General features: G+C 42.7%; 3 protein-coding genes across 5 annotated transcripts in view; all 3 read right to left on the reverse strand.

Annotated features, from left to right (window-relative positions):
- LOC310635370 (uncharacterized protein) overlaps window positions 1-14,603 on the reverse strand; it is a 74,727-nt gene that overhangs the window by 43,331 nt on the left and 16,793 nt on the right. The window lies entirely within an intron of this gene.
- Window positions 1,177-14,603, reverse strand: part of LOC310635371 (uncharacterized protein) — a 50,092-nt gene continuing 36,665 nt past the window's right edge. The window contains exons 1-2 of the mRNA XM_083354234.1: window positions 4,778-4,919; window positions 1,177-4,149 (exon numbers count right to left, since the gene is read on the reverse strand). Coding sequence (XP_083210360.1) covers window positions 2,076-3,386 — 1,311 coding nt within the window. The 5' untranslated portion in view covers window positions 3,387-4,149; window positions 4,778-4,919 and the 3' untranslated portion in view covers window positions 1,177-2,075. Of the gene's footprint in view, window positions 4,150-4,777 lie in introns of the transcript that reaches the window.
- LOC310635379 (uncharacterized protein) lies at window positions 11,091-14,116 on the reverse strand. Of its 2 annotated transcripts, none has more exons than XM_083354251.1 (2): window positions 14,039-14,116; window positions 11,091-13,347 (listed from the first exon to the last, which is right to left on the reverse strand). In XM_083354251.1, exon 2 carries the CDS (start codon window positions 12,892-12,894, stop codon window positions 11,806-11,808), a length of 1,089 nt encoding a protein of 362 aa, XP_083210377.1. In that variant the 5' UTR covers window positions 12,895-13,347; window positions 14,039-14,116; the 3' UTR covers window positions 11,091-11,805. The 2 variants fall into 2 exon arrangements, with proteins under 2 accessions (XP_083210377.1, XP_083210376.1); XM_083354250.1 differs by lacking the exon at window positions 14,039-14,116 and adding an exon at window positions 13,952-13,989.

Below are 14,603 nucleotides of genomic sequence, written 5' to 3' on the forward strand. Positions count from 1 at the left end.
TAAACAATGTGGTCACCTGATGTCAATTTTTATAACCCCATTACATAGCAATGAAAACCCGGGCACCAATTACTATTACTGCCCAAGAACTACCCTTATTTCTTTCCCAAGTTGCGGAGAGGGCTGGAAATTTCCCTCTTTCTGGACTGTTGGCATCCTGGGCTGCTTTTTTACTTTCAACAGCAGTTTGCTATGTAGAAGAAAATCATGACAGGTTTTCCTGGCAGATGTCAAGGCATTTCTACAGATTAAGATTAAGTGCAGCAGAAGAGGGCAATGAGAGGTTGGCGGCAGGAACTTGACTTTCCCACCCAGAGAAAAGGCTGTGCAGGAGAAAAAGACCTGGGCGACTTAGCTGGTGCACAACCTGGGGGTCCTTCTGGACAGACGGCTCCTGCTGGGGAAGGCCATGGCTGCAGGAGGGGCTTTGTATAGATTGCACCAATCCTGCCCTTTCCCGGAGAGGGAGGCCTTGCACACGGGTCTCTTGTGCCTCAGTCACCTCCCGTTTGGATTACTGCACTGGACCACCCAGAAAGTTCAACTGGTCCAGTACACAGCAGCGCACACGGTAATGGGGGCCCATGTAAATCTTTGTGGTGCATGTTGCCCTGGATTTGTTTCTTTAAGGTGTAATTGAAAATGCTGATCATCACCTTTAAAGCCATTTATCATAGCAATAGCTCTTAAGACATATATACCACCCCGCAGGGCTTGATAGCACTCTCAATTTCCAGAGTCAGCGTATTGCACCCAACAAACTGGGTCCTCACGTTACTGATCTCGGAGGGATGGAGTTAACCTCGACCTCCGTCAGGATCAAACTTCAGGCTGTGGGCAGAGTCAATGGGCAATGCTGCATTGTAACCACTAACGCAACAGGGCACCTGTCATTATTGTCCCACCTTTATTATTTTTGCATCTATCTGTTCTACAGGGTCAAATAGGGGGCCCACACTACTAGCCCGTTCCATTAAATATTACAATCTCATAGGAGCTAAGAAGTGAGCCTTTTCCATTGCAGACCCTGCCCTATGAGACACTATTCCCCCTTAAGTGTGTTAGGCCTTTATCCTTCTAGTCTTCCGTAAAGCATGGAAGATCTAGCTTTCCCTCTAAGCACTGTGATAAGAAGAGGCATCAGCACATCAGAAGCCTGAATTGAAACCAGTTTTTTGTTTATAAGCATTTGGTTTTAATAGTTATTTTAGCTCTTTGATCAGCCTATAGGCCATATCGGAATACCGAATTCCAAATATCAATTATTAATAAAATCCTATAAAAACAAATTAAAATGAAATTGGAGTAAAACACAACAATTTGATACATAAGTGAAATAACATAATTATATTTCAGTATCAACCCTAAAATCTACCCCAACCAGTCCCACGTATGCTGATCTCAGTCAAACCATTTTACTCAAGTACTCTGCCATATTAAACATTGTTTTCAAATTCTAGCTGCACGTAAGATATGTTGTATTAATATGGGGTTCCCAATGGGTAGTTAGTAAGGCCAGGAGGCCTGGTTAACTTCTAAATGGAACATAAGCAAGAATCACAGTTTTGGAACTTGCAGACATCAAAATGCCATCAATCTTGCTTGAAGTACCCTGTGTTTATAGGGCAAGTGAATGTTAACCATGGGGGCTTTGCATTTTCCATTTGTAATGTATGGGGTCTATTAGTTTCTGTATTCAGGTTTTATTGCTGTAAATTGTGTGGAGTCAACATTAGTTGGAATGCCACATACATTTTCTTAAGCAATAAAGATACATATCCAATGCTTATTATATGTACAAATAACTCAAGGTGGCAAACATACCTACTACAGATCAAAGCCCGATTTCTCTGACCCAGCACAACAGTTCACCATGACTCAGTGAAAGGGAACAACTGCACTGGGCCAGACAAAGGAAGCTCAGATCTCTTCTCTCATGTTTAATAAAATAAGGTTGACTCCCACTAACAGACAAGAAACAAAATTCAAGATCAAATTTTTCCTCATGTGGAATTTCTTCTGTAATAAGAGGAATTTTCCGCAAAACACTGTCTATAATCTGGGCATTTGAATGATTACTCTCCCATGTGTAATTTTACATGATTTATAAGTGTATACCTACGACTGAAATCTCTCCCACAATCTGGACACTCATATGGTTTTTCTCCTGTGTGAGTCCTCTGGTGTATTTTCAGGTTGAAATCCGAGTTGAATCCCTTCCCACAATCTGAACACTGATATGGTTTTTCTCCTGTGTGAGTCCTCTGGTGTATCACCAGGCTTGAATGCTGAATGAAACTTTTCCCACAAAACACACACTCATATGGTTTCTCTCCTGTGTGAGTCATCAGATGTTTCAACAGGTGGGATTTCTGCCCGAAACGTTTCCCACAATGTGAACACTCATGTGGTTTTTCTCTTGTGTGAGTCCTCTGGTGTATCACCAGGTTTGAATGCTGAATGAAACTTTTCCCACAAAACAGACACTCATATGGTTTCTCTCCTGTATGAGTCCTCTTGTGTCTTACCAGGTCGGAATTGCAGATGAAACTTTTCCCACAATGCGGACACTCATGTGGTTTCTCTCCTGTGTGAGTCCTCTGGTGTATCACTAGCTTGGAATACTCCCTGAAACCTTTCCCACAATCTGGACACCCATATGGTTTTTCTCCTGTGTGAGTCCTCTGGTGTCTTACCAATTCGGAATTCCGGATGAAACTTTTCCCACAATGTGAACACTCATATGATTTCTCTCCTGTGTGAGTCCTCCGGTGTATTACCAGTTTGGAATTATGCTTGAAACTTTCCCCACAAACTGGACACTCAAATGGTTTTTCTCCTGTGTGAGTCATCTGGTGTATCACCAGGGTGGATTTCTGACTGAAACGTTTCCCACAATCCAGACATTCATATGGTTTTTCTCCTGTGTGAGTCCTCCAGTGTTTCATCAGCTGGAAATTCTGACTGAAACCTTTTCCACATTCCTGACACTCATATGGTTTCTCTCCTGTGTGAGTCCTCTGGTGTATCACCAACTTGGAATTATATTTGAAACTTTTCCCACAATCTGGACACTTACACGGTTTCTCTCCCATGTGAGTCCTCTGGTGTATCACCAGCTTGGAATTATGGTTGAAACCTTTCCGACAATCTGGACACGTATATGGTTTCTCTCCCGTGTGGGTCCTTTGGTGCTCCATGAGGCTGGAATTCCGACTGAAACTTTTTCCACAAACCAGGCACTCATACGGTTTTTCTCCTGTATGAGTGGTGTACCACCAGATCGGAATTGCAACTGAAACATTTCCCACAATCTGAACACTCATGTGGTTTCTGTGCCATGTGCATGGGATTTGTGACCGAAACCTTTCCCACAATAGAGACATTAATAAGATTTCCCTCCCGTGTGAGTCCTCTGGTGTTTCACCAGGTCAGAATTCTCTGTGTAACCTGTCCCACAAAGAGGACATTCAAAGAGTTTCCCTCCAGTGTGAGTTCTCTTGTGTCTCACTAGATTGGTGTGCATGCTAAGTCTTTTGCCACACTGGGAGCACTGGTAGAGCTGCTCCTCCTGAATCAGTCCTTGTATGAATCAATGGAATTCTGTTCTGAGCAACGCTTTTGCCACACTTCAAACATGTGATCTGCAATCTGTTTTTTTTCCCTTTCCACAATAGGCAGTCTGTGAGATTTTTTTCAACACTGATATTCTTGGTTTTATAAGGAGTCCAAAAATATTTCTCATTCCTTATCTGGTGGTGCTTTGATTCAGGACACACTGTCCGTTCTGAAAGGCTTTTATTGATGCCTTTGGCTATCCAAAGGATCCTCTCTTTCCCACTGATGTCTAGCTATTTCCCACTTTTTCTGAATTTGGTAATTAGATCTTTTTACCTTTTCATGCAATGTTTCCTTGAGTTCCACATGATCTATTTTTTCCACCTGAAAACTCTGTTCCTGTTATTCTTTCCTTTGTCTTCTTTCATCTGCTGAGCAAAGAGAAGAGTTTTAACATTTTCAGGAGGAAGTGGGAAAGATTTTGACTGATGGTTTGTTTTGCATTTTAATGCTGCTTTTCATTCTGTTGTCCAGAGTGCTCTTCTTGGCATCCTCTATATTAATGTATTATTATCATTATTGCCGCAGAATCTATGAAAAGAGCAAAAAAACCTATATATTACTATGAAAAAGCAAACACATCAAAATACTGCTTTAATCGCTAATGTTCATTATGATTCATTAGGCACATAGAAGACTAGCAAAGCCGCAGTTCAAATATCCACCCATATTTGAAATCATTAAATTATCTTGTTGGCTTGAGTAAATTGGAAACTATTATCATTGCAAACTGTTACTAAAATTACCTGAAAATACTTAGGTTTACATAGATACATGCACACACACACACACAGCTATAAATTTATGTATGTAGAAAATCTATGTTTGTTTGAGCCTTCAAAATGTTTCAGAAATGGATTCACTCAATTTGTTTCATCTAATTTTAGAAAGGTAGAGACACTAATAGATGAAATGGTGCCCAAAGCCTATGGGAGGTTTAAAGCATGCATTTGCCCATGAAACTCCTCGCTTGCCAGGAAAACAACCTGTCAATATCATCCCAAGGAATGAAGTTGTTACGCGAAGACCGAGGTTGATAAGAAATATGAAACAGTTTAAATGTCCCAAATCTCCCAGCAGAAAATCACAAGCAGCAATTTTATATCATGCAGCCTAAGGATAATAACATTGGGGGAAGAAAAAGAATATGCAGCACCACCCATGTTTCGGCTTTGTCCCTTCGCTGCTTCCACACCGCGGAGGAAACGAAACAGCCCGACTTGCTTCCGACCTGCCCTCCACTCACCTCCCAGGAGCCGTTTCGACCCCTCCAAACGACAAATGAAACATCAGCGAGCCCATCATACTCCCATAGGCGAGCCGGAAGAGGAGGTTCCTTTGCCCTTTCTCCAAAATTCTCTCTAGCAAGCCAATCCTCTATCGTTTCAACTCCTTCCTTCTCCGCCTCTATCCCTCCAGTAGAGTATTCTACTGAACCGTATTTGCTGTTTTCTAGGCCCGAGTGTTGCTTCTTTGTAGCGCGCCATCTAGTGACATAAGGTTGAAAAACACGCTCGTTCTATCTCTACCCTAAAAGCGTTTGCAGGATGTTTTCATTGACTCCGTGGTTCCTTGTGTGTCATCACGTCGTAATCGATTCCCACCGAGCACATGAATAGCTTTCAGCCACGACAATCTATCCCAAACCTTTTCTTTCAGATCTCCCAAGAGGGAACTCATTATCGCTCTTCCTGCAACTAAACCAAAGGAAATCATCCTAGGGGGGGAGATTACTACAATAGCTAAGGAGAAAGTGCACCATGTGTTGTTACATCAGCCATAAGGCACTATGCAGTGCATATTGTGCTGCCACCATGTGGTTGTTTGGGGATCTACAACATTATGTAAATTTGGGGAACTACAATATTATGTTACTTTTTTCAGCCAACCCTTCCCATTTGTGACGTACTTCCTCCTCCTTAAACCCCTCCCATTTGTGACATACTTCCTCCTTTTTCTTACTCCATTCTTTTCTCTTCCAATATACATGCGGATGGTAGGACATAACTGTCTTTTCACCTTGAAATACCATCCATTTCATCATCTACAACACTTGTCTGCTCTAATCTCTGCATGCAAATAAAGGTCCTTCTGGATGATTAAAAGGTAATTTCATGAGTTCTGCTATCTGGCAAAGGCTGTTAACAGTGATAGTATCCGCTTATACAAGCCAGGCACAGGGGTCTCAGCAAGAGGATAAATCATTAAACAACAGAGTCAGAATACACCACCCTTGGGGGCCAGTGAAGATTGTTCCAGCCAGTTTTTTTTCCTTGGGGGAGGGGTGCCAAATAACTCCTCTAAATTTGCCTCTGCAAATGATTGAAGTTTTAAGAGGAAAGGTTAGCACTACTTAAGCTCAGAGGTTTAAGGAAGTGCTGTGTCCTAAAGTTCATGAAATTCTTCCTTCTTTGTGTGGTCATCAATGGTTGTCAGCTACATCCTATTAATACAATAATGAAACACGGGAAGAATCCAGAAGTGCCCACTAGCGTTGCTTCTGAACCCCACCTAAGACAGGATGTGGATATGATCTTCCTGTCAGTATTATTGGGGAGTCTAAATCTTGCTAGAAGGCAGAATTCCTCAGAGCAGCCTTCCCATTTCCCAGCCTTGTTAGCTTCCAGTCTTATTCTCAAGTAGCTTAAGCAAAACACTTGGAGGAAACCAGGTTGCAGAAAGCTGATCTCAAGATTGCTGCCCTACATGCTGTGATAAAAACAAAAAGTACCTCAAGAAAGTATCAGTGAGTGCACATCTTTATGAAAACCATGTAATTGTAAGATTTTTATTGCCATAGCTTTCCCGTAAAGTTTTCAGTTTTCAGAGGCCTTGCTGTGCTAAGCATAGATCTTAAACAGAATTGGTTGTCATTTTAGTTATTGATCAGATAGCCCCTAGGGCCTAGGAACTAGTATCCATAAAAGGCACTTAGTAAATAAAGGCAGAGGGCGATAGAACAGGACATGTAACCAAGGATGAAGATAATATATTCACTTTAGACACTTCGGATAGGTTGTGACGGCATGAGTACTAAGCCAAAGAGGAAAAGGTGGGAGGTAAATTTGCAAAGGCAATAGGGAATATAAAGAAAGAATAGTAATGTTTTAAGTTGTCCACTGTACTTCTGTATACATGATACAGGGGCACCAGGAATGACTGTAGTTAATAAGGCCAGGAGGCCTTAAGTTGAACAAAAGCAAGAATCGCCGTTTTAGAATTCCCAGACCATCTATCAACCTTGCTAGAAGTTCCCTGTACTTGCAGTGCCAGCAAATATTAAATGTGGTGGCTTTGCATTTTGCCATTTGCAATATCTGGGGTTTAGTGGGTTTTGTATTACAGTTTTATTGCTGTAAACCGTGTGGAGTCGCCATGAGTTGGTGTGCTATATACATTTTCTTAATAAATAAAAATGCCCACAACAAACATACTTACAATTCTGCTTTAATTATACGTAGAAATAACTAAAGGTGGCAAACATACCTAACAGAGATCCAAGCTCGCTTTCTCTGGCCCAGCACAGCAATTCCGCTCTGTCAATGTAATTATGATTTAGTAGCTGACCGGCAGGAGTGATATATAGAGAATGAGTCAGCAGAGTATTTGGGGGTAGTATCCCTTGAAGAGACTGTACCTGAGGAAGAATAGCAGTTGGAACCTGCTTGCTCACTTAAACCATTTGAATATAACTGACATTTTCTGATAGTGAAAACAATCAACCAATTGCCTTGCCTTCAAAAGTTGTGATTGCTTCATTATTGGAGGCTTTCAAGAAGACACTCAACTGCCACTTCTCAGAAATGGTATACGGTCTGTTGCTTGAGCAGGGTTTGGACTAGTTGACATACAAAGTCCCTTCCAACTCTGCTATTCTACTCTATTTTATTCCTCCCTCACCTTTGATACAAAAACAAGTTTCACTAAAAAGAATTATCCAAAAAATTAAGTGGTTCAGCTGGGCTTCTAATAAGACAAGCAATGAAATTCAAGATTCTCTACACACAACAAATTTTGCCTCAAGTGGAATTTCTTGTGTGTGATAAGGGAGGAATTTTGTGAAACACTTAATAATAAGGAAACTGATTATCTGGACCCGTACCAATCGGGTTTCAGGCCCGGGCACAGCACGGAGACGGCATTGGTCGCGCTGATGAATGATCTCTGGTGGGCTCAGGACAGGGATTGTTCCTCTGTTCTAGTCCTATTAGACCTCTCAGCGGCTTTTGATACCATCGACCATGGTATCCTACTGCGGTGTCTCAGGGGGTTGGGAGTGGGAGGCACCGTTTTACGGTGGTTCTCCTCCTATCTCCTGGGCCGCTCGCAGTCGGTGTTGACGGGAGGGCAGAGATCCGCCCCGAGGCCTCTCGTTTGTGGAGTACCTCAGGGGTCGGTTCTCTCTCCCCTCCTGTTCAACATCTATATGAAGCCGCTGGGAGAGATCATTCGTGGTTTTGGGGTGGGGTATCATCAGTACGCTGATGATACCCAACTTTTTTTCTCCACCCCGAACCAACCCAGTGATGCCCTCACCGTGATGTCCCGTTGCCTGGAGGCGGTCTGGGTTTGGATGGGAAGAGACAGACTTCGTCTCAATCCTGCCAAGACTGAGTGGCTGTGCATACTGGCATCTCGGGTTGACCAAACTATTCCATCGTTAACAATGGGGGGTGAGGTGTTACCCCCCATTGATAGGGCTCGCAAGTTGGGTGTCCTCCTGGATTCACGGCTAAGTTTTGAAGACCATATAGGAGCCGTGACCAGGGGGGCTTTTGCCCAGGTTCGCCTGGTGCGCCAGTTGCGACCCTATCTGGACCGAGATGCCCTACGCACAGTCACTCATGCGCTCGTGACCTCCCGCTTAGACTACTACAACGCTCTCTACATGGGGCTGCCCTTGAGGACCACTCGGAGGCTTCAGGTGGTGCAAAATGCAGCCGCGCGAGTTGTGATGGGGGTTTCCCATTACTCCCATGTAACACCTCTGCTCCGCGAGCTGCATTGGCTTCCAGTTGCCCTCCGGGTGAGATTCAAGGTGCTGGTGATGACCTATAAAGCCCTAAATGGCTTGGGTCCAGGATATTTGAGGGAACACCTGCTGCCGGCATCAAGCTCCCTTCGTCCTGTGCGCTCCCACAGGGAGGGCCTTCTCAGGGTGCCGCCGGTCAAAGAATGCCAGCGGATGACACCCAGGGGGAGGGCCTTCTCAGTGGGGGCGCCTGCCCTTTGGAACCAGCTGCCCGTGGAGCTTAGGACTGCCCCCGACCTTCGATCATTTCGCCGAGACCTGAAGACCTGGCTCTTTGAGCTTTCCGGCCCAGGCTGAGTTTTAATTGGGGGTTTTAACTGGGGTTTCATATTTTTCAGGGACTTAGTTTAATCTTTTTAAATTGCTCTTAATTTTTGTATTGATGTTTTATATACCCTGTAATACCCTGTCCTTCGGGAAAGGGTGGTATATAAATTCAATAAAATTCAAATTCAAAATTCAAATAATAATAAGTTGGAAGGGACCTTGGAGGTCATCTAGTCCAACCCTCTGCTCAGGCAGGAAACCTTATACCATTTCAGGCAAATGGCTGTTTTCTCACAATCTGAACACTCATATGGTTTTTCTCCTGTGTGAGTCCTCTGGTGTATCACCAAGTTTGAATTCTGAATAAAACTTTTCCCACAATATGGACACTCGTATGGTTTCTCTCCTGTGTGAGTCCCCTGATGTTTTACCAGGTTAGAATTGCAACTGAAACCTTTCCCACAATCTTGGCACTCATACGGTTTCCCTCCCATATGTCGACCTATGTCAGGATCAAACTTCAGGCTGTGGGCAGTCAATGGGCAATGCTGCCTTGTAACCTCTGACGCAACAGGGCACCTGTCGTTATTGTCCCACCTTTATTATTTTTGCATCTATCTGTTCTACAAGGTCAAATAGTGGGCCCATTCTCCTAACCCCTTCCCTTAAGTATTGCCATCTGACATGAGCTAGGAAGTGAGCCTTTTCCATTGCACACCCTGCCCTATGAGACACTCTTGCACCTGAAGTGTGTTAGGAATTGATCCTTCTAGTCTTCCGTAAAGCAAGGAATATATAGCTTTTGCCCTAACCACTGGGATAAGAAGAGGCGCCAGCACATCAGAAGCCTGAATTGAAACCAGGTTTTTGTTTATATGCGTTTAAGAGAGCCAAGCGAGAGCTGTATTGAAGGCTGTGAATCCCAGCAAAGCTGCAGGCTTAGATGGGGTGCTGGGGATAGTGGTCAGGATTACAGGTGGGGATGAGACAGCATATAGGGCAGAGGTACAAAAACTATCCATATGGTGTAGTAACAACAACTTGCACCTAAACATTGGCAAGACGAAAGAGATGGTGTTAGAGAAAAAAGGAGGAACCTGCCCCACTTTACATCGAGGAGCACTGTGTACAGAGAGTTTCCTCCTTTAAATTTCTGGGAGTCTACCTCTGTGAAGATCTGACCTGGAAAGTTAACACAACCCAGGTGGCTAGAAAGGCCCAACAGAGGCTTCACTTTCTTAGGGTCTTGCGGAAGAACAGGGTAGAACAATGGCTAATGACCCTCTTTTACCGGTCTACTATAGAGAGCGTCCTCTCGTATGGTATTGTGGTTTGGTATGCTGGTCTGACAGCCGCGGACAGGAAAGTATTACAGAGGGTAGTGAGCACAGCAAAAGACATTGTGGGCTGTTCCCTGACACCACTGGATGACATCGCCAGGGCTCGTTGCCTTGGAAGAGTGAGGAAGATTCTCAGGGATGACTTACACCCTGGACGGTATCTCTTTACTCTCCTACCATCCGGTAGGAGATATAGGAATATAGCCAGCCGTACCAACAGGCTGAAAAATAGCTTTTATCTGTGGGCTGTTAGGCTTTTAAATGGGACATAATCTCTGTGAACTTATGCAGAATTGACTTGGGAGGCCGGGGTGTGTGTGGTGTAGTTGGTTCACATGGTGTGGTAGGATGGAGGGTTTGTTGTCACTGTGTGTTGGGGGAAGAGAGCCCGGGGGGAGGCTCAGCTAATCTCAATGTACACATGTTGTACTTTGACAATAAAGGATTATTTATTATTATTATTATTATTATTATTATTATTATTATTATTAATTATTTGGTTTTAATAGTTATTTTAATTTACTGATTAGCCCATAGGCCAGGCGTAGGCAACCTTGGCTCTTTTATGACTCATGGACTTCAACTCCCAGAATTCCTGAGCCAGCTGACTCAGGAATTCTGGGAGTTGAAATCCATGAGTCATAAAAGAGCCGAGGTTGCCTACCCCTGCCATAGGCCATACCGGAATACAGAAATCCAAACATCAATTATTAATAAAATCCTATAAAACAAATTAAAATGAAATTGGAGTAAAACACAATTAGATAGATAAGTGAAATAAGGTAGAATTATATTTCAATATCACCCCTAAAATCTACCCCAATCAGTCCCACATATGCTGATCTCAGTCAAACCATTTTACTCAAGTACTCTGCCATATTAAACATTGTTTTCAAATTCTGGCCACACCTAAGATATGTTGTATTAACATGGGGTTCCCAATGGGTAGTAAGGCCTGGTTGACTTCTAAATGGAACATAAGCAAGAATCACTGTTTTGGGACTCGCAGACATCAAAATGCCATCAATCTTGCTTGAAGTACCCTGTGTTTATAGGGCAAGTGAATGTTAACCATGGGGGCTTTGCATTTTCCATTTGTAATGTATGGGGTCTATTAGTTTCTGTATTCAGGTTTTATTGCTGTAAATTGTGTGGAGTCAACATTAGTTGGAATGCCACATACATTTTCTTAACAAATAAAGATACATATCCGGTGCTTATTATATGTACAAATAACTCAAGGTGGAAAACATAGCTAATACAGATCTAAGCTCGCTTTCTCTGGCCCAGCACAACAGTTCACCATGACTCAGTGAAAGGGAACAACTGCACTGGGCCAGACAAAGTAAGCTCAGATCTCTTCTCTCATGTTTAATAAGACAGTTAACCAAAAAGAATCATGCAAGAAATGAATAATTTCTCAGCTTGGCTTCCGGTAAGAGACAAGAAAGAAAATTCAAGATCAAATTTTTCCTCATGTGGAATTTCTTCTGTAATAAAGAGCGGAATTTTCTGCAAAACACTGTCTATAATCTGGCATTTGAATGGTTACTCTCCCATGTGTAACTTTACATGATTTCTAAGTCTATACCTACTACTGAAATCTCTCCCACAATCTGGACACTCATGTGGTTTTTCTCCTGTGTGAGTTCTCCTATGTATTTTCAGGTAGGAATCCGAGATGAATCCTTTCCCACAATCTGAGCACTCATATGGTTTCTCTCCCGTGTGAATCCTCTGGTGTATCACCAACCTGTAATTAAGCCTGAAACTTTTCCCACAATCTGGACACTCATATGGTTTTTCTCCTGTGTGAGTCCTCTGGTGCATCACCAGGTTTGAATGCTGAATGAAACTTTTCCCACAAAATAGACACTCATATGGTTTCTCTCCTGCGTGAGTCATCAGATGTTTCACCAGGTGGGATTTCTGACCGAAACGTTTCCCACAATCTGAACACTCATATGGTTTTTCTCCTGTGTGAGTCCTCCTATGTATTACCAGTTCAGAATTCCGGATGAATCTTTTCCCGCAATCTGGACACTCATATGGTTTTTCTCCTGTGTGAGTCCTCTTGTGTATTACCAGGTCAGAATTCCGGGTGAAACATTTCCCACAATGCAGACACTCATGAGGTTTCTCTCCTGTGTGAGTCCTCTGGTGCATCACCAGCTTGGAATTATACTTGAAACTTTTCCCACAATACATACACTCATATGGTTTCTCTCCTGTGTGAGTCCTCCGGTGTATTACCAGCTTGGAATTAAGCTTGAAACTTTTTCCACAATCTGGACACTTATATGGTTTTTCTCCTGTGTGAGTCCTCCAGTGTTTCATCAGATGGGAATTCTGACTGAAACCTTTCCCACATTCCTGACATTCATATGGTTTCTCTCCCGTGTGAGTCCTCTGGTGTATCACCAAATTGGAATTATGCTTGAAGCTTTTCCCACAATCTGGACACTTACATGGTTTCTCTCCCGTGTGAGTCCTCTGGTGCTCCATGAGGCTGAAATTCCAACTGAAACGTTTTTCACAAACCGGGCACTCATAATAGTTTTTCTCCTGTGTGAGCCCTCTAGCGTACCACCAGATCGGAACTGCAACTGAAACATTTCTCACAATCTGAACACGCATGCGGTTTCTGTGCCATGTGCATTGTTAGATGTTTCACCAGGTGGGCTTTGTGACTGAAATCTTTCCCACAGTCTGAACACTCATATGATTTTTATTTTGTGTGAATCCTCTGGTGTATCACCAAGTTTGAATTCTGAACGAAGCTTTTCCCACAATACAGACACTCATATGGTTTCTCTCCTATTTTCTTGAGTTCCACATAATCTATTTTTTCCATCTGAAAACTCTGTTCCTGTTATCCTTTCCTTCCTCTCCCTCCATCTGTTCAGGAAAGAGAAGAGTTTTAATATTTTCAGGAGGAAGTGGGAAAGATTTTGACTGATGGCTTGGTTTGCATTTTGATGCTGCTTTTCATTCTGTGTTGTCCAGAGTTCTCTTTTTGGTATGCACTTTGTCTATAAGATTCATATTAATGGATTATTATCATTATTCTTTAAAAAATGGTGGCAGAACCTGTGAAAAGAGAAAAAAAATCCATATATTACTATGAAAAAGCAAACATATCAAAATGCTGCTTTAATAAATCATTATGATTTATTAGGCACATAGAAGACTAGCAAAATCGAAGTTCAAATTTCCACCCATGTTTGGAATTATTAAATTCTCTTCTTTGTTTGGGTAAATCAGAAATTATTACCATTGCAATCTGTTATTAAAATTACCTGAAAATACTTAGGTTTACATAGATACACGTACACACACACATAAATACACACCCATAAATTTATGTATGTAGAAAATCTATGTTTGTTTGAGTCTTCAAAATGTTTCAGAAATGGATCCACTCAATTTGTCTCATCTAATTTTAGAAAGGTGGAGACACTAATAGATGAAATGGTGCCCAATTCCTATGGAAGGTTTAAAGCATCCATTTGCCCATGAAACTCCTCGCTTGCCAGGAAAACATGTCAGTAACATTGATGGGCAGTTAAGAAATATGAAACAGTGACTTTTTAAATGTCCCAAATCTCCCAGCAGAAAATCACATGCAGCAATTTTATATCATGCAGCCTAAGGATAATAACATTGGGAGAAGAGAAAGAATATGCAGCATCACCCATGTTTCGGCTTTGTCCCTTCGCTGCTTCCACACCGCGGAGGAAACGAAACAACCCGACTTGCTTCCGACCTGCCCTCCACTCACCTCCCAGGAGCCGTTTCGACCCTCCAAACGACAAATGAAACATCAGCGAGCCCATCATACTCCCATAAGTAAGCCGGAAGAGGAGGTTCCTTTGCCCTTTCTCCAAAATTCTCTCTAGCAAGCCAATCCTCTATCGTTTCAACTCCTTCCTTCTGCGCCTCTAGCGCTCCAGTAGAGTAGCAATGCCGCTACTGAACCGTATTCGCTGTTTTCTAGGCCCGAGTGTTGCTTCTTTGTAGAGCGCCATCTAGTGACATAAGGCTGAAAAACACGCTCGTTCTACCTCTACTCTAAAGCAGGGGTCTTCAAACTTGGCCCTTTTATGACTTGTGGACTTCAACTCCCAGAATTCCTCAGCCAGTCACCAACATGTTTTCATTGATTCCGTGGTTCTTCATGTGACAACAGGTCGTATTCGACTCCCACCAAGCACGTGAATACCTTTCAGCCATGACAATCTATCCCAAACCTTTTCTTTCAGATCTCCCAAGAGTGAACTCATTATCACTCCTGCTGCAACTAAACCGAAGGAAAGTATAAATCGGGGAAAGGGGAAATGATGTAC

This window comes from Vipera ursinii (assembly GCF_947247035.1).
Source record: "Vipera ursinii genome assembly, chromosome: 2".
NCBI lineage: Eukaryota > Metazoa > Chordata > Lepidosauria > Squamata > Viperidae > Vipera > Vipera ursinii.